Consider the following 24,423-nt stretch of genomic DNA (forward strand, 5'->3'; position numbering starts at 1 on the left):
TGGAGGCTTTGATATGTAAACAACTAGCCTCAACATATTTTCTTTTTTTCCCTTTTACAGCTGCAGCAGTAGAACTATACAAACATTTCAATGGCTCTTCATTAGCAAACAAATCAACAAGTGTTATTTTAATGCATGACTTTATGCCTTTTCTGTGGGGACTGCTTTGGAGAGTCTGATGTGCAGTACAAAAGAGGAATCATCAACCTCAACATCCCCGGGCACGATCCGCTGAGGAATCTGCAGCCCCTGCTTAAGAAGTATATTTAATTGACTGATAGACAGTGCCTTCTTTGTTCACAGAAGACAGTGGAGTAATGGCAGCTTGAAAACCGTACCATCACACAGGGCCTCCGGAGACCCACTACATGGGGATATGTGTCAAGAATAAATAAATAATCTAATTATTAAGCTACTTCCTGTCACGTTAACTCCAATTTGTTGGCTTTTGAAGGCAACAAAACAAGGCATTTTTTCTCATTATGTTTTGCTTTTTACACCCCTGGTAATCGCCGGCAGATTAAAGGTTGCTTGATTGGAGTTTTTGTCATAAAACTGAGAGGCAGCCAGCAGTACAGGAATTAAAAAAGGAGAGGGAGAGGGAGCGGGAACTGGTGAAGGGAAGAGGTTTCATACTTGTCTCCTTTCCAGCTCCATAACAGCCCACACTGCTGCCTCATACAGAGCTGCCAGCTGTACACAGAATGTGTGTCTCTCCAACTGAGGCCTGCTAGGCCACAGGCTCCATTCTGTGATCTGTAAGGTACATCACAGTCTTGGCAGGTAGCTACTGTAGTGCTGTCACAGACCCAAGTTGTAGAGGTGACTCTGGTATGTTATGATCTTGAAGGATGTCACCTCTGCTATACTGACATTGCCATATATATTTTTTAAACATTTGTTTTAAGACTGTACTACAATGGTGAACTACGTATGCTTCTAGTTTTATTAAAGTTTTTTTTTTTTTTAAACCCAGCAGTTATTAAGGGCAAAATTAGCCCCCATGGTGCTCAAAATACCAAAGTCATTCTGAGTTGAAACAGAGCCACCCTTCCCTTTTGCTGTGAATAAAGTATGACCTTGAAAGTATTTAAACAGAACAGACTGGGGATAAACTCGATAAAGCAGGTTGTGGATGTGCGGTAGTATGACTACCAGTGGATTTTAAGCACAGCAGTATGATGGCAGACATCGGTGAGTTAATTTTCGGAATGAAGTCAGTAACACATCAATCATATTACTGTGCAATTGCTTGGTATTTAAAACTAAGGGGAGTAGCGTAGTGTGTCTAAGGTTGCAACAATATGTGGCTTACTTTGAATGTTTGTTTTGTTTTCCCAACACAAGTTATAACATGCCTTGATTTTCTTGTAACTTTTTTTTTTTGTTGTTGGACAGAGAGACAGACAACCCCCCCTATATCCCCAGAATTTTATATTCTCAATAACCCGGGCTAAATAATGTTAATATTTATAACATAAGGACCTTTTTATTTTATTGTGTTACGTGTTCCCATGTGTTGCTACAACTGTTTACCTAAGGTGTGTGTATTGTTTTATTTTTTTTTACATTTTGACCACTTTTTTTAAACTTTTAAATTGCATTCCCTGCCTCAAGATGGCTTCACATGTACCCGCATGGACCTCTCAGAACTACATTTCCCATCATCCTCCTGCTCACTGGTAAATCCATCTCATTTACATATGTGAGCAGGAGGATGATGAGAAATGTAGTTCTGAGAGGGGGAATGTAATTTTAAAAGTTTAAAAAAGGGGTCAAAATGTAAAAAAACAAAATTAAAAACAATACACACACCTTACGTAAAGAGTTGTAGCAACGCATGGGAACATGTAACACAATAAAATAAAATGGTCATTATGTACCCTTTAATGGCAATTGGATAAGCAGTTCTTCAGATATATGCAAATATGTACAGACTGCCGGATGTGCTGACAGACATCCCCATATATCTCCACAATCTGATATTCTCAATAACTTACACTAAATAATACCAACTTTCCTGACAATTGGATAAGACGTTCTCCCGATATATGTAAAAATGTGTGACATACCTACGTTTGACGACAGCCTCCAATATATATCCCTTTTGTAGGAGATTTCATCCCCAGCGGGAGACAATAAAAAAGTGCTGGAAAATACATGAGATCTTTTAAAAATAGATAAGGTAATATTGTAATATTAAATGGAATTTTCTGTTTTATTTTCTGAGATTTATTCATTGAGATTTACTCATTGGTTTACTCAAGCTTTACATACGTAGAGATGACAAGCACCTTTCTGCTGTGCTGTGGTCACCGGTATTGTGCAATACAAGCAGAGCAGTTTGTGAACTTCTGGAAGTTTCTAGCCACTGACACTACAGTCTAATTGCATTAGAGATGGATCAGATGCTCATCATAATTACGTCTGAGGAGGATGTACACGTAATCAATAGATCTGCAACTACAAAATCCCAAAAGAAAAAATATTTTTTTGCCTAATTGATTGCACTCATTACATAAAATGCCAATATGTTATTAAGTTATTTTATTATTTTACAGATCCATGACTATTTAGCTAAGGTGGTTGTATATTAAATGGTCACAATATCAATAGAGGAAACACAAAACAGAGTATATTATAAAACTGAACTTTTTTTAATCATAACATAAGTTTCAATAGGGGAAAAGAAAAAGCTAAAATTTACGATTTTAGACAATTAGGAAATCATTTTTGATAGTTATAAAAATACAATGTAATGAAAAAAAAACCCGGACAAAATAAATATATATATATATATATATATATATATATATATATATATATATATATATATATATATATATATGATACCCCGGTTCTGAAAAATAGCCTTGCCAGCAAACTCAAAACAAAGAGTGACCAGCTGTCTTTAAGCTTGCTATTAAATTGCTTCTTGGTTAGTAGCTGTATCGTTCTTTTTTTTCATATGAGTATCAGACTCAGTCACCATACAGAGCCACCAGCTGTACAGCCAATGTGCTCTATTCCAACTGGGCCCTAGTAGGCTACAGCCTCCATCTTGAGATCAGTGAGGCCCCCCTGCAGACTTGGCAGTCTGTTTTCTGATCTCACAGCGATACAGACTCTCTTGATCTCAGCACACTTACTTAAGTTATTTGATTATTATGCGTTTAACACCTACACACAGTATATTTTGTTTTTCTGTCAGTTATATTTCATCCCTGCACCACATCGACATATTAAAATGTCTTGGCAGGCATTCAAATCATGCTGTATGTTCGGTTAAAAAAAAAGAAGAAAAAAAAGCTGCTCAGCGTTGAAATGATATTACAAACAACCAAGATAAAACTATGCTAAATGCTTTGGTGTTTGTCATTCTGCACGCTTTGTTTGGACTGTCATCTCTGTATAAATAGAGTTATCAGTGTGAATCAATACTTCAAGCAGGGCGTCAATGAAAAACAACACCCATAAGAATGGAGCACTTGCTCCATTACATATGTTAATATCATGACAGCTGAGGAAAGATGACCTGGCTCACATCTCATCTCTCCTGTACAGATGGCCATTAAAAGAGACCATGTCCCTTTTAATGAAGAAAGTATTCAGAGGTTTTCCAAATGAGAACAGTTTTATCCAAACAGGTTTTGCAGTAATTAGAGTTTAGTCCAAATGTAACTCCTTTTTGCTCTTGAACGAGATGAGTTTTCTGTTTTCTTTTAAATGATTTTCCCTCTCATGTAATGTGATTTCTCAAACACTGGAACATGTCCACACCAGTGGTTCAAATCCCTGTTTCAAGCCCATTCTTCTAATGAACTCCTCAGTTATTTAAAATGTACCTGTGGCTCAGAGACAATACATATATTTTAGTATTTAAAACATTACTGTAAATTGATTTGAAGTGGACTTTGAAGTCCTGTCTTTTTTAAACCAGTCTGTATTAAAAATCTGATAAAGTTGCTCAAGATCAAGACCACAAAACCCAACTATCATTGGCTCACATTAAAGTATTTGAACTTCAGATGGCTTCTGTGACAGGATAGCGTCATGGCCCAAGCTGTTACCGGCAAGAAAGAGACCCTGAGGCAGAAAGCTGCATTTTTAAAGTTATTAAACAAACAAACAAAACACACAAACAAATAAACAGGCACAAGCGCCTTTACTGACCAAGTCCTCCAAAACACTGTTTTCTCCACCCCCACATACGCACACAGTTGGACATAATAGAAGTCTAGAAATCAAAAATCCCATATTGTTGACAGCTTACTGCATTGCACATTGCCCAGTTTCTTTCACTTTACAATGTTGCTGGTGTCTACTGGATTTTTCATCCGCATTAAGTATTTTATAAGCCAAAAAACAGAAACAAACATGACAATACCCCCTTCCCCTTGTCTAACAATTTTCAGTCTGTGGTGGAAACTTTTTTTATTTTATTTTATTCAATTGTGCTGTCTGTTACAGGTTTTCTTTTATTGCAAACAATCACACTGCTAAGATTCCGTCACACCATCTCCACCCCCAACCCACAAGACACTTTATTAAACCTTTATAGATATTTTGTAGATTAGGGTCTATTTTAGTAATCTACTGTAAATACCGCCATCCTTTGACAATTACTGTATCCTTCTGGTGTTTTTCCAAGCAATATAATGCAGGGTTAGAAACTAACAATATTGTGGTACTAGTCCAAAGGACTAGTACCTTTTGAAACTTGCTAGTCCTGATGTAAACTTACTAGTCCTTATGTGAAGTGCCGAAGTTGGAATCAACAACAGTTGGGGTCCCTAAAAATAGGCTTACATTTTATTTTCCTAAAAAAAATAAAGGCTCCTTAGTAAACGCTCCTACAGATTGATCAATCATCTGTTTGCACCTCCTTACTGAGCGACTACTGTATTGTGTGTTGAGAAACTGACAATGACAGCACCTCCTGAAATTGACACCGATGACACAAATAACATTTGTATTTTATTGTTCAGTACATGTGCGGCTATTTACAAAAATGCTGGCTGGTTTGTGGAGTTGGGGGTTACAGCCTGTGAGTGATTAAATAACTATGAATTACTACCTACAATAATTAATGTTCTCACGTACACACACGCAGTCTTCACTAAAGTCCCAATTTAAAGACTGACATTTGTTAGCTAGGTGGCTATGTTTCTTTTTTTTCTTTTAATTAGCAGCAGGAGAAAACCGCTTCAGCAAGTACAGTAGAATCTGCCAGAACTGACGGACACTGAATCTACTACGTTGGATACTAATGACAGCATAACAAATGCAAAAGAAAAACGAGGGAAATGCAGATCTTTTCAAAAAAGCTGGGGGACTTTGTATAAATGGATTTGAATATGTGAAGGATCGCCTTCCGGTCTGTCAGAGCCGCCAGTGAATGTTTTACTTTTTAAACGCTCTGATTGTGAAGCATCCACATTACAATTTGACAGAACAGGTGATTTATTTGCACTATGCAGCATCTTATTTTTCCCCAATTGGTGCTTGAGCCCCGGAGCACTCACGGAATCGCTACCATGCACCTATTATCAGTGATTAAAGCCTGGTTTTAAAACAAACTAATTATTGCTCATCACCACCTTATTGGTATAAGAAAAGTGTATTTTTAAAAAAGTAATTTCAGCTTCCAATCACTTAAAATATGCTGACGATAATGTAAACACCAAGCTACAGACAGCGAGTCCCAAACTTTAAACGTGTTACTGTTCTTTATAGGTAAGAACCCAACTTTATTATGAATATATTGTGTTTTTATGTTTTAAGCAAAATATTACGATAATGTTCATTATGGTAGTTGTTTATTTATCAGTTTTAAAATGTTTAGTAAAACGTGGCCTATTTTTTGACCTCGTTAGTACAACCGGCCCCCTTTGCTAATGACATCTTCAGTCTTTTTTTTTTTATAATATTAAATTATTATTTAATATTTCTGGATAAGGGCGTCTGCTAAGAAATAAATAAATAATAAAATTAATGGTATAAATCTCCACATTTTTGTAAAATGACCTTACACTTACTTCAAACATGCAACGTGTTTCAGTAAATTCAAACGTTGCAGTGGAGATGAAGGGAGGTTTCAGTTCCGAGTGACTGTTTTGTAAGCATTATGAATGTTTTATTCACCACTGCTACACTCCTTTAGAAAAATGATATCCTGCATTTTTTTAACGTAAGACTATGAACGTGACAGTCTATGTTTACATTTGATTTAAGTACTTGCCCAGTGGACTACTGAGACACAGACATCAACTAGTCCTCATCAGATTTAATTTGCCTCGGGCGAACAGGCAAGCGTGAGTTTCAAACCCTGCATTTAATGTAAGTAATAATGGTTTATAATAATAATTTTAAAATATGCTTATTAAATACTTCAAAGGTAAGTTCTGACCAAATGTACTATGGGGTTTACTGTGAGCTCCCCACTCAAAAGAAAATGACAAACACAGTGGTGTACATATAATATACTTTTACAATAGACACAATTATCATCACATCTAGATTTAAATTATCTTTTGGATTTTCAATGCCAACAATTATATCTCTGTGGCTTGTACGGATCCTGAAACTTAAGATTTTCCCCACTGTGATAGGTCTTGACCAATGATCACGTCCTTTAATTACCTACTTTATTCAGATAGACATTTCTATCACTACAGAGCTGGCAGTGCAACTTGAAACCAAATCCCAAAATGAGCAAATGTGTTTCAAACTGCCACTAACAACTGTTTCACAAAAAGCTGCAAACTAATTGAGAACTGCAGCCTGTGTGCTGCAGAGAAGCGCATTCACCATTTTGGGACTGATATGCTACAATTAGAAATAATTAAGGCTTTCCAGGCTCCTCATATGTTGCTGATGATGGAATGAATATAGAGTCAGTAGCAATTCAAGCACATTTCACAGCTGATGGTAAACAAAGAAACACACAAAAAGCATTATGTAACTAATACACTATCCACGCCACCTAAATGATAAGTAATCAACAGCTGTTAATACCACACAAATGACATTCACCTTCGAAACGTGATGATCACACAATACACAGGGTCAAGATTTGTGCTAAATCCAGTGTTAACAAGCTAAAAAAAATGGAGACATGCATCTCAAAGAATTCCATATATCATAGACAAACAATATAAACTTGCCCTAATAAGTCACCAGACTTCCTGCCATTTCTGTGATTTTAATTATCTGCTACCCATTCTCATCTGAGCAGCCAAATGGCTATGCAGGAGCCTGTGCTTTTGGAATGAGCGGACCTTGGGGTTCGATCCCCAGCTGCTTCTGATGCATATCTAAAAGGTAGGTAATTCCTACTTGATTAAAAATAAAATTGTCATTGGGATTAGTTTGCCTTTCAGTCCCTCAGCTCCTGCCAGAAAGGAGCTGGTTCCTGCAACCAATATAATCCCACACAAGCACAGCATGTGGCGTGATGCAGTGCCAAATAAAAAAGGAGATTGAGAGAAAGAGATCCTTATTTGATTATTTATGTAAAGATGTTTTAAATGAAGATTCACTGTATAGAATAAAGATTTACTAAAATGTACCGATTGCTCAAATTATTATGTCACTTGTATTATAATTAGGGGTCTACTTAAATCGTGGTAAATTTACGTATTTTTCACGGGTGTGTTGCGGAATAAAATTAGGATATCGCGGACATTTAAACATTAAATAAAGCTAAGTAGACAGTATTTCAGAACACTATAAAGCCCAAAAATAGCGGTACTTGCTTCCTTACTAAAACAGAGTGCTGGCATTTGTTAAAGGCGAGTATGCAGCATCCCCCAGCAGTTGACTTGCCCATACATTGAGACTGCACGTTCTGCATCCACTGAATTGGTTGGAAGTTAAGGCAAAGCTTTGCCAAGTTATACAGATGTGGAAATCGATTAGAAACAGCCCCAAAACCAGGTTACACAAGGGCATCTGGCATACTTTAATAAAGTCAATGTATGCAGCACGTTCGTTGTCATGTTATTTGTCCCATCCAATAATTTATTTTATTGTATTGTCAAAACAAAGAAGACGTGGCTATTCGGGTCTAAAATTCCAACTGTAAGCAGCAGGTTGAAGCGAGGTGGCTGTGCTGGATAGTTTTAGTACTGATTTAACTTGCAGACAGGAATACTTCTTGTCTGGGCTGACTTTCCAGTTTGGTTTCTGAAAGCTGTTTATTTTACGTTCTGTTCAGCAGCCTCTGAAGTAGCCTTTTGTTTAATGTGTGATTCTGAAGCTAAATAGCGATCGATCGTATTTTCTCCAAATTCACATTAAGATATGGAAAACAATTACCTCAGTCTGCATGTAGTTTCTTTGGGAAATATCTTAAAACGATCATCAGCCGAAATATGCTTTTTTGTTGTCCATTTCTACTATTTTCCCTCCAATGCTGAAAACTAGATTTTAGCAACCTAAATCAAAACAATGCAGCACCAACTCTGTCCCGCCCCCTCCTGCACAGTACAGGTCACATAAAAGCAGTAAAGACGCACATTTTTTGTTTGTTTGTTTTTTGCTTAAGTGCAATGCACACGGGACGGAAGGAAGATACGTAGTTTGCATCACTTGTGTTGTGCAGTAGTTCATTTAAACAAGTTTCCGTACTTGTTTGTATGCATTGGCCCCCAAGAGGTGAATTTCGCGGTGACCCCTCAATTTCACGATTTCCACGAAATCCGCGAAATCGCGATTTAGGTAGGTCCCTAATTATAATATTGACTAAAATGTGAATTCTAAAGGTTCTAAGGCAGGGGTAAACTTTGCTCAAGTCGGGCAACACAACCTGTAAAGATGTCCAAGAAGAGAAAGGTTGACAAGGAAGGTAGGTCATTTCAGGAGAGGTGGGAATCAGATATTTATTCATTTCTCATTAAGAAAAAAAACTTATTTGCTAGGTTTGTTCCTAAAGCCTTGCAGTTATAGAATATTTAAATATAAGGTGTCACTACGAAACTAAGCATAAACAGAAATATGAGGAGTTGGAGGGAAAGCAAAGAGAAGAAGAGATTGTTGAATTGACAAAAAGTCTGTTTAGGAAAGCAAAAAGTGAAAGTGATGCGGCTGAAAGGCCAGTTATATTGTATCAGAGCTCATTGCCAAATTAAAGCCTTTTTGTGATGGTGCTTCTGTGAAAGACTGCATGGTTAAAGTTGCAGAAATCGTCTGTCTTGGTTTTCGAATGTCAGTCTTTTTAGAAATACAGTGCCTGAAAGAATAAGATGAACTAGCTGCCAATTTGCTTAATCAGCTTGTTGAAGAGACAAAGCAGTTGGTGGCTTTCTCTTTGGCTCTTGACAAAACCACTGCCATTACAAACACAGAACAGTTACTGATTTTATTTGGAGGGTTGATATTAACTCTAATGTTCCCAAAGAGTTACTGGGTGTTACTACGCATGACTCCACTAAAGCATGTTATATATTTAAACAACTCGAGAGTTGTGTGAACAACATGGAATTACTGTGGCAAAAATTAGCTGGTTTAATAACAGATGGTGCCTCCTGCTATGACTGCTGAAAAAAATGGACTTGTTGCTTTAGTGCAGAAATATAGTGGCGTATCACTGTTTACTTCACCAGTAAGCTTTGTGTGGGAAGGTGCTAAAAATGAATCACTTAATGCGCATGGTTGTCAAAATTTTATTCAGACGAGAGCATTAAATCACTGGCAATTCCAAATGCTGCTAGATGAGCTTCATGCACAATATGGTGAAGTTTGCGGGCTTAGTTGTTTGCACTGTACTGAATCGATATTTCCGCTTACGTCAAGAAATAGCACTGTTCATGCACAGTAAAAGGAAAGAACTTTCAGATGCAAATCGGCTGTGAGATTTGGCTTTTTTATGTGATATAACGGAACAGCTCAACAGCGTGAACGTGAAACTGCAAGGCCGTAAACGGTACAACTGAAATGTACATCACATTAAAAGCCTTGAGCTAAAGCTACGACTTTGAAAAAACAGATGCAGCTGTGTGTGATGCCGAACCTGATTTCACGTTTCCTGGTAATGTATACGCTACAAAACTCACTGTGTTGCACACAGAATTTGAACAGCGTTTTTCAGACTTCCACATTCAGCAATTCATATTCCAACTTTTTCAAAACCATTTTCTGTGGATGTTAATAGCACACCAGAGGACATTCAAATGCTTGAACTGCAGTGTGACAATACGCGAAGGGCAAAGTTTGACAATGTCAGAGTGCTACAGTTTTACGATCAGCTCATTGCCACCATGTTTCCAAAGCTTTGCTTTCAGGCCTCCTGAGTCATGTCAATGGTTGGAAGTACTTATTTGTATGAACAATTATTTTCAGGAATGAAAACACTATGTAACACAATTTTTGTTCCTGGGTAGTAAGTGTTATTTCCTAATTGCTTATGCCTCAAAAGTATAGAAAATGGCTATTATTCCCCACAAACTTTGCTTTTGTGACCAGGACAGTGATATTTTGAAATTTACCTATTTCCAATGAGAAAACGGGCGAATTTGTGTCTTTTCATTCACATAAAGTCAGAAAAAAACAACATATGAATCCAAATTAACATGTATTTATACTAAAGTAATACAAAAATGACTACAAAAGATTTAGAAGTGAGTAGTTTTTCGAGATTTACGATTATACTGTAAATCGCTTTCACGAATCAGCCCCCAAATGTAGTCTCCCATCATGTTCTCGTTATACTGTCCTTCATTGACAGCTCATCCAGGAGCCTCAAAGCCGTGCTGCTCCATAATGGTAACAAGTACCCATCTCTTCCCCTGGCTCACTCGGTGCACCTCAAAGAGGATTACAACAGCATCAAGACCTTGCTGGACGCCTCGAAGTATGATGAGTACGGCTGGGACCCCCGGAAAGTGCTGATGCCACCACTGCACATCAAATTGGGCCTTATGAAACAATTTGTCAGAGCTCTAGATAAGGAGTCGGCAGCCTTCAAGTGCCTTCAAGACTTCTTCCCTAAGCTGTCTGAGGCAAAGGTCAAAGCCGGTGTCTTCGTCGGATAAAGAAGATCCTGGAGTGCAATGAATTCCCCAAGAAGCTCACTAGTAAGGAGAAAGCGGCTTGGAACAGCTTTGTCGCAGTGGTTCGGGGCTTCCTGGGCAATCACAAGGCCGAAAACTATGTGGAGCTGGTTGAGACTCTGGTGAAGAACTACGGCACAGTGGGCTGTAGGATGTCCCTCAAAGACCATATCCTTGATGCTCATCTTGATAAATTCAAGGAGAACATGGGAGCGTACTCGGAGGAGCAAGGCGAGCGCTTCCACCAGGATATACAGGACTTTGAACGCCGCTACCAAGGACAGTATAACGAGAACATGATGGGAGACTACATTTGGGGGCTGATTCGTGAAAGTGATTTACAGTATAATCGTAAATCTCGAAAAACTACTCACTTCTAAATCTTTTGTAGTCATTTTTGTATTACTTTAGTATAAATACATGTTAATTTGGATTCATATGTTGTTTTTTTCTGACTTTATGTGAACGAAAAGACACAAATTCGCCCGTTTTCTCATTGGAAATAGGTCAATTTCAAAATATCACTGTCCTGGTCACAAAAGCAAAGTTTGTGGGGAATAATAGCAATTTTCTATACTTTTGAGGCATAAGCAATTAGGAAATAACATTTACTACCCAGGAACAAAAAAAAAAAAAAAAATTGTTACACGGTGAAATCAATACGTCTACTCAAAGATCTTGTCTGCACGACCAGCATCTTCATTCAGTACTGACTGTTATTTCAGCTCAAGATATGAAGCCAGATATGGACAAGCTTGTTTCACTAAAGCGGTGCCAAGTTTCTTCAGTAAGCGAAAACTTATAGAAAAAAAAATTGGTATGTAAAATGTATTTATCATATATAAAAAATGTGCTTTAGTTTAATATGTGTTTTTAGTTTTTGTTGGTCCTGGGATGAAGTATCAAATTACAATATGGCCCCTGGTCTAAGGAGAGATGAAGAACAGAGATTTCGGAAAATATAATTATTATTATTTTTTTTTTTAACTGTTACTGTTCCACATTTGCTGTTCAGCATCATTTTATATGTTCCCTGCCAAAAAAATATATATATAATAAACAGGACCCTGGAAAAAAAAAGTTTTTTTTTTTTTTATAAAGCCAATTGATTTTTTGGAATATTTGCTTGACCTAATCATTTTGCAGACAAATATGTTTACAGATTACAGATTAAACCACAGAAAATGAAATTGTAATTTGAGATTGAGATGTGATTTAATACTACTGTATTAGAGTTACTGGTGCAAATTGAAAATGATTACCTCAAAACCTGCAGCCATTTTTGTGTCACTTTAAACACTGCAATCAAAGTTTCATATTCAAAGTTTTCCTCATTATATCACAAATATATCTGACTGAACAGCACTGCAGTTATAGGAAACACATTGAGTAACATACAGTACAGGAATAAAATTGGAGCATATGGTACCAGCAGTACAGCAGCCAATTAAACACTAGATTATGGTGGTGTTAACTATCAAGGTTAAAAAATAAACGATGTACCATTACAACATTGTGCCTTATACAGAGTATGTGTTGGATTTATTTTAACGTGCGTGCCTTAGCTGTCTTTTACATTTCTAAAAGAAGCATATTATGAAAAAGTACCTTGTGTGTGATTTGGTGTGAAAAGTTCCATTTTGAAGTTCTGTGGGGGTCTTACTATTGAAAAATCAGAGAAACAGCAATGAAATTGGGGAAATCTGATTTTTTTATATGTAGATTCAAACTTTAAATAATGAGATTGATAAAAGATTAAATACATTGCTGTAACATTTTAGTAGTATTCTTTTGTTACACTAATTCTATTTAAAATATATTTCAGGATATAAAGACACGTGACTATTGTACTGTACATTATTTCATACATACAGTAAGTGGGACAACTGTTTTATATTTAAGAGAAGGGGGAAAGTTCACCTAAAGTGTCATTTTGGTAGAGAAATGGTAAATATGCTTTGTAACTGAACAAATAATACTATGATAATAGGGTAATTCTGTATAAAATAAATATTTTGAATTGACTTCTAGATATGTAGTAAGAATTTCAAAAGGGAAACATTTGAGACGCTTTTGAATTTAAGACGCCCTCGAATTTCCCACCATCAATCTGAGGAAAAAATAAAACATCAAATAAAGCTGCCCTTACAAAGATACAACCTCAGTTACGCATATAAGAAAACGACGTGTGGAGGCAGTCTGTGCCCGTCTGCTGTCACACAGAGTATTACAGTTATGGGTTGTTTCTCATTTCCAGTCGTGATTACTCACACCTGTCTTTCTCCCTTGGCATGTCAAAAAATACGGGCGTCCGATCAGCATTTCCGATCTGTCCAAGCTGTTACTATTTGTTACAACTGAGCCTAATAACGCAAAGCTAAAATTGTAAAAGTTCTCTTTGTATTCCTCAGGAAGCTGATAACGCTTTTTTGAAAATGGCTTCCTGTATGTTAGACGATTTGAGATCATGCAGTCACATTTTTAAGAAGCAGGCCATTTTTGAGAAGAAAAAATTGTTTAAATAGTGCGTCTTAAACTCGAAGTATACGGTATTTCTGAAATAATATTTTGAAATTCTCTTCATTGATAAATAAATAAGTTAATGTCAGCCAAACCCAAGATTTTCCAAAACTACAAATTCACAACTATACAGTCAATTCTCATTAAAATGATACTGGATTAAATAAATCTCCTGATACTTCAAATTTAAATGGTCGCTTATTGTAAATTACTTCTTATAATACAAACTCAATGAATGCAAATTTCCTCTTAGTGCAAATTATTTACGAGACCCTCCAGGGAAGAACATTTTGAATAAAACGAATCACTCTAGTTCGAACAGATTAGCACTTCTGTTCTGTATTTTAGTGCTGTTTTGGGACTATTGATCCTATGATGCATTTCAAGTTGCCATAGTGCTAACGCACCAATGCCATTTCCATGTAGCGGCGCACAAATGTGCACTTGCAGACAAAAGTGGAGGTGTTTAAAGTGGTGGATGATGCACCACCGTAAAAGAAAAAAAAAAGATGTTGCTGCCAATTTTGACATTCCCGTCAACTAATCTGAAAAAACGGGATACAATAATACAGGTCTATGAACAGCAAACTGTGGGTGCAAGTCGTTAGCGTGTCCGATTTGCTCAGTACCCTGGTATAGAGAACGTCTTGCTTTGTGGTTTAAAAATGCCTGTGATCAGATTGGGACATGCAGGTTTCAAGTGCAGTTCTTTTGCAATGTATAGCTACAGCCAAAGGTTTTGCATCACCACATAGAATTAACACATTTTGTTTCATAAAGTCGAATGAATCCTGCTGAATAATGTTACATTAACGTATTGAATTACATACCTGTTTGTATTTTTCCATATACTTAACGAAAGAAATCTAACATGAAATACTGTACTACTAGTTTGTAGTTTCTTTGATTACATGATGTTAAATAAAAGATCTAAGTTATGTTCATATATAATGTTTTTGAATTATGTCTCAATCCTAAAATTCTAGGTGATGCTAAAGCAGTAGATAATAATAATAATAATAATAATAATAATAATAATAATAATAATAATAATAATAATAATAATATACTACCTTACATTGTAATATTTATGGGTTAACAATGAGAAAAAGTAAAGATGAAATACTGCACAAAGTGCAGCATAAATATACCTTAAAATTACCCATTAAAAAAGCACATGTGCATCATATATTTTACAAAACCAGATACCTTATATATTCAGAAATAAGAAATATTGTACATGCATCTTTGTTTATTACATATTTCAATCACATTTCAATCACATGACCACAATGCAATGTCATTATTCAATATTCCACTTTAGCATCAAAACAACAATTCTGATATGCTATTCTATTTTAGTCTGTATGTAATATATGTAAATGAGCATTCTGTCCTTCAGATTGGGAACTACATCTGGTGTCATCAGCATCACAAAAAGTAATACTAACTCATGATGTCTCAATTTAATTTAACACTGGAAGAATATAAATGCATTTCAGTGTCAAAGTTTCCTATTGAAACAAAACCAGTCATTTTATCTTTAAAATTGTTTTGCCTCAATCACATAAAAATACAGACACAATCTGGACCTTTCTAGTTTAGTTTCTTAGTAATATTGCAATACTAAAATAACAAGTGACTAAGGGTCGATAAGTGGTTACTTTCAATCCTGGTAGCACTCAAAATCTAATGCTAAACAAGACCATTTTCACCTCTGATAATTGATTTAATCCTGTTCCATATCCAGCATTTACAATTCAAGACAAACCAGGTACTGGAATGATATCATACCTATCTGTTAATGTCAGGTTTTTTAGCTAATACGTTTATTGCTGATTCTTTTCAATAAATAGCCTTGGTAATTTCTTTAAATTGTAAAGACTGACACAAATATATACTGTATTGAGACAAAACATTTTTTTTAAATCAAATGCTTTATTATACTTCCTCTACAACGCAATCCCATTTCCCGTCTAAAGACATGCATGTTTTCCAGAAGTATAGGTACTAAAGCAACATGGATTTGTTAGCTATTTGTATCTGGCTGGACAGGACATAAAGATAATCTAGTGTTAGCCTTCAACAAAATGCACCTCACAGTAATACATCCCACACATTCATAACTCCAGTGTGAGTGAGCGGCCTAGGTTTGGCTCTGTTGTGTTGCAATAATAGTAAGGACAACCTTTTGAAAACATATGTAACCAATAACTACACCCGAGTGCCACTACAAAACAACAGGCAGTCCCGTAAAGGAGGAATGGGCTGAAGAACGTTTATTGTACCATGTATTTAAATGTCAATTTGACAGATGTAAAATACTGCAGTGTGTGACGTGGCTAAAATTTGAAATGTATGGAGAGTAGAAATGTGTGTATATCTGATTACAACAAATCTGAAAAGCAAATCAAAGCTTAATTCCCCATATTAATCCATCACAAAATTATGATCTAGCCACTGTGCTGTAGCATTCCTTCAACAGAGGCAATAGAAAAACTAAAAGAAGCTCTCGCAGTAGAGACTTGTACCATAGGGGGTTTGGACATAGAAAGAAGTAATTAGTCAGATTCAGTTAATAATAATAGCCATCTTTAAAAGTAAAGCTTTGCTTGTTCATCAAAATGACATCTATTGCAGAGCCAGTGACACAATGAGTAAAGCATGTGACTGTAGATAATGTAGGAGTTATACCATGCAGTGAAATAACAGAGATAACAAGGTATAGCATTTTTCTTACCAAGCATATGATTGGCGACATGAACCTGAATGTCCCACTCGCTGTAGAAAATCATCTGACACTTTATGCACTGGTATGTCTTCTTCTGGATGAAGAAAAGCAAATGATACAAAAAAGGACTTTAACAATAACATTGTCAATCAGTTTAATAAAAAGAAAAATGAAAGTGAAGAGACATTTACTAGGGATAACATAAAGCTATTTTTGCAACATGGTGCAACACACTACTGCCAGATGCAGTTGAATTAAATTACAAATCTTACATCCCAAGTATTGTGAAGTTGTGAATATAAAATTAAGGGAAAATAATGAAAGCATCAATGGTGTAGTAGCCAAAGATTTAAACCACATTCCCCACAAGCCTCTTACATGGACCATCCTTTTGTTTTCCAGACTTTATTTTAAATTTCAATGCAGATCTTCGGGAAAAATGGGAGTCCTGACACCACATAATTTCTTATTGCCAACTTGGAACTTGCGTTTAAAGCTCAGGTGAGGTCATGAAGGGAACTTTACCTGAGTCAACAAGAAAATAAAGTCTGGAATATAAGAACAGCAAAACCAAAAGGTACTGGTACACATATGAGAGCTAAAGAGTTATTTTTTAAAGACTTGGATAACTGAGCTGAATTGAGAATACAAGTGGTTTTCACAAACTTGCTACTCTGCTAGTAGCCAAAATATGTTTTGAATTAAAAAAAAGTACATGTAGGCTCTGAAGTTTCAAGACATACTCACACACATGGAACCATATTAATTCTCAAATGCTAATTAAATGCAGCTGTTAACACATAGCAGAGATACCCAATAAAATGTATCGACAGACCACCAAGAACAACTATAGAACAATACTACAACAAATAAACAGTTTGAATTATTCCGGTCGCAGACGATTGGAAGCCTGTGCTTATTATACCGTAATTCAAGGTAACCGATTAAGGACAAGCATTTAGTAAACTTCAAAAAGTTATTAATAAAACAAAGAGCAAAATACAATACTTCACAATTAATATTATAATTACCTCTTTTTTCTGGTTATTGACTTTGTAATGCAGCGTAATTACTGTGTAACTGTTTTCAATCAATGAATATATTTTTAATTTCTATTAAATTTTTACAGACTGTTACTATATAGTTGCCAATACTTTTGTTATAAACAAATGTTTGAAATTGCTTTAGTGACTTGTTTTTGTTTTTATGAAGATTGTTTGTTAAACTATCAGAAAATGTGTATTTTGATCTTTTTCATATGAATTAGTAGCTAATGTTCACTAAATGCTTAACACACTAACTACAGCAGACCAAGTAACTGGTATTTATTTGTATACAAGCCAGGGGTATTAATTACTATAGGTGGTGTCACTAATGCAGTACATGACCATCACAGTTCTCAAAGATGCCCTCTCACAGGAACTAAGATTCATTACTAGCTGCCTTCCTATGGTGCCCTGATGCTACCTGCCAATTTTCACCAACCAGTAATGAATATATTTTTTATAATATAGGTAGATGAACTGTCTGTGGAGAGAAGGGTTGTTATCTCTGTTGACAACAAGCACTTTGTAACCTTAACTTTTAATTATGTTTCTGGACGCTTATAGTATTTTCATAACACATGTTTTCAGTCAATTTTGCCATTTATGGAACAATGTGTTGCCAACGGAAAGCTGTTGAGAACATAAACCTACATAACCTTAACTGATTCACCAAAGTACTGTGACTAATCTGTTTGTGATTTTTAAGACACCAGCTGTAGCTTTAGAATACAAGTCATTTCTCCATTGATTCCACCTTAGTTTAAAAACATTAGTCGCAAAAAATAAGCAAAAAAGGAATCTCAGAAGAGTCTTAAATACAGCAAAACTGCTATTAATGGAGTGTAAATACAGTAAAATATAAAAAAATAACTAAAATGTTTCATTTGAGTAATTACTTGAAACTTTGACGCCCTGGAGGCGGGTTTTTCAAAACTTTTAATCTGGATAACAGTGATCCGGATTTTGTAATCATATATTTTGTGATTGAGATGACTTTTATCTGCATCGTTTTGATTAGGTTTTTCAGAAAATGTCACTGCTGGATTACATTTATCCAGATTACAAATAATTGCGATTACAAAATCCAGTTTTTTTAAAAGTAAATTCGACCACAGAATTTAGAATTACAAAATCACTGTTATTCAAATTAAAATTTTAGAAAAAATGGCCCCTGGAGCTTGTTGTGAGATACAGGTTGCTGAGACAGGGGTTACACGACTACCACCAAAAATATCTAGATTTTTAAAATGTGGTTACCTCTTCAGCCTGTGAGGGGCTGACCCTGGGCATCGGGGACACTTGTGGGGTTTTCAGCTGACCACTGTTGCCATCGGGAACAAGGTCCCTGTGGAAGGACAGGATGTGGTTCTGGAGCTCGGCTTCAGATTCAAACTTCACGTTGCAGCTGGAACACCTTGTCTTGTTGGAAGCAGCCTTGCTTTTGCTCTCACTGGGGCTGAGTGTTTCTCCATGGCTTCCCGCCACTGTTACTTGCTGTTTGCCGCCGTTTACCGCCGGGCTGGCACTCTTCCTGCCACTGACACAGGAAGCACAGAGCCCATAGGGGAGTCCGTTTATATCCAGCTTGACCAGTTCCAGCTTGGAACGGAACTCCTTAAGACAGGAAGCGCACTTATAAAGTTTCTGGAGGTGATGAACACGCCCTACAGGATGGTTGCTTGACATGGTGCCTGTCTTCTGCATGTGGAAGGTGCCGTGAATCTTCAGCTCTAAAGTGGACGTGACTGTCTGCATGCACACCACACAACGGAAGCCTGTCAGAGAGTTCCTCAGATCTGGGTGCATCTGGCAATGCTCAAGGAAATCCTCCTCGCACTGCAGGGGCATCTTGCAGATGCGGCAGTTGCCTGTGTCCAGACTCTTGCTGTGCGTGACCTTGTGCTCTGTAAGAGTAAGAAGAGAAGGGAAACGCTCACCACAGATGGGGCACATATAGTGCTTGACAGGCCCCAGGTGGGTTTGCATGTGCTCCCGGAGCCCACCTTCAGAGAAGAAGGTTCTGGAGCAGACATTGCACTTGTAATTGCCTTTGATCAGCTCAGCCTTCCTCTTGACAATGGCACTCTCCCCAGGCCTGATGTTGTGATCACGCAGCTGGTGGTTCTGGAGCAGGGAATCCATGGTGTAGGCTGCTCCGCAGATATCACAGCCATACATAGGTTCAGAGGTGTCAACTTCCTCCTCACTTCCATCATGGCTGTTGTGAGACTCGTGGCTGTTGGCCATAAGGCTCTGCAGCTCTACTTCATCTTTCGGGACCTGCTCAGTAACAGCAGCTGAGCCGTTGGTGCTACAGTTCTGAGGCTTGGCCTCGAAGACACAGTGCTTCTCTCGTAGGTGTTTCTCTAGAAGGATGATGGCATGGAAGGCCTTGCTGCAGAACTTGCAGTTGTACTTCTTGCTGTGGGTGGTGATATGACACTGCAGCTCTACCTCCGTGCCGAAGGACTCCCCACAGAAGATACACTTGTGTACCTTGCCCTGGTTTTCCAGATGGTTGTGCTTGACGTGCAACTGCAGGTCCGACTCATGGCGGAAGTCCCAGTTGCAGGAGGTGCAGCGGTACACTTTCTTCTCATTGCTGTGCTTCACAGCTAGGTGGAGCTGAATGGAGACCTTGGAATCAAAGACTTCTTGGCACAACGTGCAGCGGAAGAACACAAATGTATGCATGTCTAGCAGGTGCTTCTGAAGGTCATCCACCGAGGTGAACTGCTTGTCACAGCTTTCGCAGATGTAGTAGGTGGAAGTGATCATGAAGTGGATGGTCACATGCTTCAGCAAGGATTCCTGGTTGGGGAACTCTTTGTTGCATTGAGGACAGGTCAGTTTTGGCAGAACCTGGTTTTCCAGGTGAGTTTTGAGATGGGTCTGGAACATATCTAGGGAGGAATACCTGGCACCACACTGATTGCAAATAAACTCACTGGATGAACGGGATGTGACACCACTAACTGACTGTGTAATCTTAAGGGAAGCTTGCTCCCTAGCCACAGGAGATGATGGGCTCAGGGCTCGGCTGGACTTCTTTCCATTATTAATGTAGTTCAGGGCTAAAGGGATATTCTTGTGGTTCTCCTTAATATGTTTGTTTAGCTTCAGGATGCTGTTGAAGATGGGAGAGTTGGTGCAGTAAGAACAAGAATACACCTCAACAATGGGATCTTTGGGGGCTCCAGCCAAGGGTGAATCAAACCGTGCATTTCCCCCATCGCAGTGGGTCTGCCGGATGTGTTCTTCCAAGGTGGTCTCGGTAAGGAACCCCAAGAAGCACTGAGGGCAGAAGAAGGCATTGCTCTCTTTGGCAACAGGACTGGCAAAGCCATGGGAGCAGCGAATGTGTTCCTGCAGAGCATTGAGGTCACTGAGTGCATCGGGGCAGAAGTTGCATTGCAAGACCGTAGAGGGCATAGAGCTAAGCAAAGCGGTATGATCTTGGTTTTCGTGGACCTGTTTCAGGTGCTCATTCAGGTTGTAGAGTGAAGGAAGGACCTCCAAGCAATACTGACATGTATGGGCCTGTTCTGGTTTATCCAGGTGCATAGTCTTAAGATGTATCTGCAGGACAGCAAGACTAGAGAATACTTGTTTGTTACAGTATATGCAGCTGAAGGTGATTTTTGCTTGTTTAGAGGACAGGGCAGACATTTCAGCCCCTTGCTGTGCAGCCCTTTTCCTTCCACGAGATTTTGGCAAAGGTGGACCTACTTCTACCATTGTGGAGCTGTCCACAGAGAGATTTGAATCTGGAGTGGTACTAGATACTGAGGTGTAGCCAACCGTCAACAAGGATGGACTGTTGCTATGGTTACTAGATTCTGGCTGCTGGTGAATGTCCATGTGGCTATAAAGATCCTCCACTAATTGGAAATGCTCAGAGCAGATGGTGCAAGTGTGACCCTTCTTCTCTCTGTTGTGTACTTGGTCAATGTGGCTCAAAAGGGTGCTCTCCTCTGCAAACAGTTCATGGCAGTAAATGCACTGAAGGGCAGCTCTCTCCAGAGGTGGGGAACACTCTGGGTGGCACTCAGCAATATGTTTCTGTAACTCTTCTGGGACATCAAATCCCTCTTCACACTGGCTGCACTTTTGGGTCTCTTTTAGTTTCCACTCTTCCATCCTGGAATGAGCCTGGGAGCCATCTTTGTTCCGTTCATGAACTTGCATGTGGCCATGCAGCGAGCTTGAAGAGAGAAAGCCGCGGCGGCAAATTGCACATTTATATGGCTTGTTGGAAGTGTGGGTCTTCAGGTGGATCTTCAGATGGTCACTGCGAGAGAAGGCAGCGTCGCACTCGCTGCAATGATATTTCTTGTCCCCGGTGTGGAGTTTTATGTGCCGGTCGCGACTGCGTTTATGTTTGAAAAGCCGGCTGCAGAAGGTGCATTTGAAGGGCAGCTTGTCACTATGACTTTGCTCGTGGTGCTTTAGGAAGCTGAGGCGACTGAAAGACTTCTCGCAGAACTGGCAAGGGTAGGGCAGCCCAGTCCCACCTTCATCTTCTCCAAAGTCATAACTGTCCCCGTGGCCTGGTGATGTCTGGTCCTTACTAGAAGGTGAGGAAGCTGGCCAAGAGTAGGAAGGATCATCCTCGATATCAGCACCGTCTGTAAAACAGAGACACGGTCACACTGTAAGCTTGTGCTAATTCACAAATCAAGCACTTATAAATAAGAAAAGTTATTGAAAAGGTTCCCCATTTAATTATCTCCAACTCTGCAGTCATCGAGAGATTGCTGATCTCACTCAAACTCATCCTTGGAGAAAAAAAGTTCAAGTTTAAAGCAAGTTTAGGGTGCACGGAGAACAGTTTCATTACACTGTAGTACATTAAAGTCATGACAATCTACCTGCAATAGTGTAGTAAAAATACCTGCAGAGGAATTCAGATTGTTTCTTTTAAAGTCTCAACCCAAACTACCAGAGCCTTTATGTTTAATGGTGTCCTTATGGATTTAAGAAAGCCACAGTAAAGGTTGGTAGGGTTTTCAAAATGTTTTCTCAATATGAATTGAATATGTCAGGTCAAAACAAGCTACCAGAGTGCATTAATAACTTATGTATATACTTTGGTGCCCTAGGACCTTATCATTAAAATGAAGGTGCAAATGTTTTTTAATGGCTGGCCAGGGACCTATCTGGATTTTCAATTTTTTTTCTGTATTGTTTCAATTTATTTGTTGAAGAAAAAGTATTATTATTATTATTAGTTTATTTAGCAGACACCTTTATCCAAGGCAACTTACAGAGACTAGGGTGTGTGAACTATGCATCAATTGCAGAGTCACTTACAATTACGTCTCACCCGAAAGATGGAGCACAAGGAGGTTAAGTGACTTGCTCAGGGTCACACAATGAGTCAGTGGCTGAGGTGGGATTTGAGCCGGGGACCTCCTGGTTACAAGCCCTTTTCTTTAACCACTGGACCACACTGCCTCCTACAGGCCTCCTCCTATTATAAATGTTGCCGCTGTGTTAATAGCATGGTTTTTGAAATTTTATATGTATTCCTACAGTGTGGAACTTTAGGATTAATTTAGTCTGCACAGAAACAACAACCCACCAGATACAGTTGATTGTTTTAACAGCCACTAAATAAATAACAAATTATTTGATTTGAGTATTCTTTATACTCTCTACAGCAGGTAAGGATTTTAAGAAAACATGAAGCGCACATGAAGAACAACAGCATTACAAATTAGAATTCAACACACTTTACAATAATCTGTATAGGAATATAATTATCTAGCTGTTAAAGAAGATACAAATTTATCGAGTACCAAAATATGCAAATGTGCTCTGACTGTACCAGTTAGTACAATGTGTACTTGTATATAGGCTGTCAATTTTGTAAATTAAAAAAAAAAATTCTAGAAGTGTCTAAAATATGGATAATTGTACTGTAAATGTGTTCTCCTAAGAACACATGTAATACATCACTACAGTAAAAACCAACAGATAAATGTAATGTTCTAGGCAAGAAATGTTTTAATGGCTATTACAATGTTGTTGTTGTCACTTTGCAATAGAAGAAAGCAGCAAATGACATATAGAAATTGCAATTAAGCACGGTGTGTGATACCAGGTAAGGGCAATTGCCATGCAGTGTATAACATTATACTGTTTAAATGAACTACTGCATTGTTTTATATACTTCATGTAATGAAAATCCCTTGCCAACACCCTAGAATTTCACGTTCAAAAGGTTGTACGCCATTTCTTCCTTCCACGAAAGCTTCGGCACATTGAACTTCCTTACTTAAATATAGCTGGTCCTTCCAAGCACTCATAGACAAAGCAAGCTGTGAAGAACTGGAAACAGGAAAAACGATAAAAGGGAGACCAAAAGATTTATGAGCCAGATAAGAGAAAGCACTGTAACCCAGTCCAAACAACAGAAAGATGATGGCTTTACCTGAAGAACTGTGAAAACTGGAAACCCAGAACACGGTGCTTGGATTTGTCTTCATGAGCTTGACTTAAAGGCTTAGCTAACATTAACATTCGTCTTCATGTATTTCATAAATCAACAGACTACATACTGCCCCAAACCTTCAGACCCAGAGTAATCTGTCATTCAGGTAGGGATTTTTTTTTGCTGCTCTTATCTGGCCAAAGCTTATCCACAGGAAACAGATGAGGTTACAGTCCTTCCCTGCACCTCAAACTGTTGAAAATACCTCACTTGGATTGCCAGATGGCCTCCACCACGCAACTCACTAAAAACAACCCAAGTCCTGCTCCTGGCCACATGCCTATTTCAATCAATCATATTTGAGCTGTAACTTTTAAGAAAGTAAAGTAGCTGATGTATACCCATTTCCTTAGCACCACAGACATGCACGGTTTGCCCTGGCAATAACTATCACACTGGGATACCAGAGTTCCTTCTAGTGTAAAATTAACCTTTGTGTCACTGCTACTTCATGTTCATTTGGTCTTTTACAGTGCACCATTAAATCACCAATCTGGCTTGGGTAAGAACTCATACATAATCTGAAGGGTGTCAGATCTTAAAACATATTAACCTGATTTTGCAAACTTCATTGCAAAG

At 38.0% G+C, this 24,423-nt stretch overlaps 1 protein-coding gene across 8 annotated transcripts in view; it reads right to left on the reverse strand.

Moving 5' to 3' along the window:
• The window catches only part of LOC117400261 (zinc finger protein 521-like), a 192,541-nt gene that overhangs the window by 93,832 nt on the left and 74,286 nt on the right, over positions 1-24,423 (reverse strand). For 5 of the 8 annotated variants that reach the window (XM_033999916.3, XM_033999915.3, XM_059022088.1 and 2 more), the window contains exons 4-6: positions 18,606-21,976; positions 16,312-16,396; positions 12,660-12,713 (exon numbers count right to left, since the gene is read on the reverse strand). In XM_033999916.3, the coding sequence (XP_033855807.1) occupies positions 12,660-12,713; positions 16,312-16,396; positions 18,606-21,536 (3,070 nt within the window). In that variant the 5' untranslated portion in view covers positions 21,537-21,976. The remainder of the gene's footprint in view (positions 1-12,659; positions 12,714-16,311; positions 16,397-18,605; positions 21,977-24,423) is intronic. The other 3 variants (XM_033999917.3, XM_033999919.3, XM_033999918.2) reach the window with 3 other exon arrangements.

The sequence above is a fragment of the Acipenser ruthenus genome, chromosome 4, assembly GCF_902713425.1.
Source record: "Acipenser ruthenus chromosome 4, fAciRut3.2 maternal haplotype, whole genome shotgun sequence".
NCBI classification, from domain to species: domain Eukaryota; kingdom Metazoa; phylum Chordata; class Actinopteri; order Acipenseriformes; family Acipenseridae; genus Acipenser; species Acipenser ruthenus.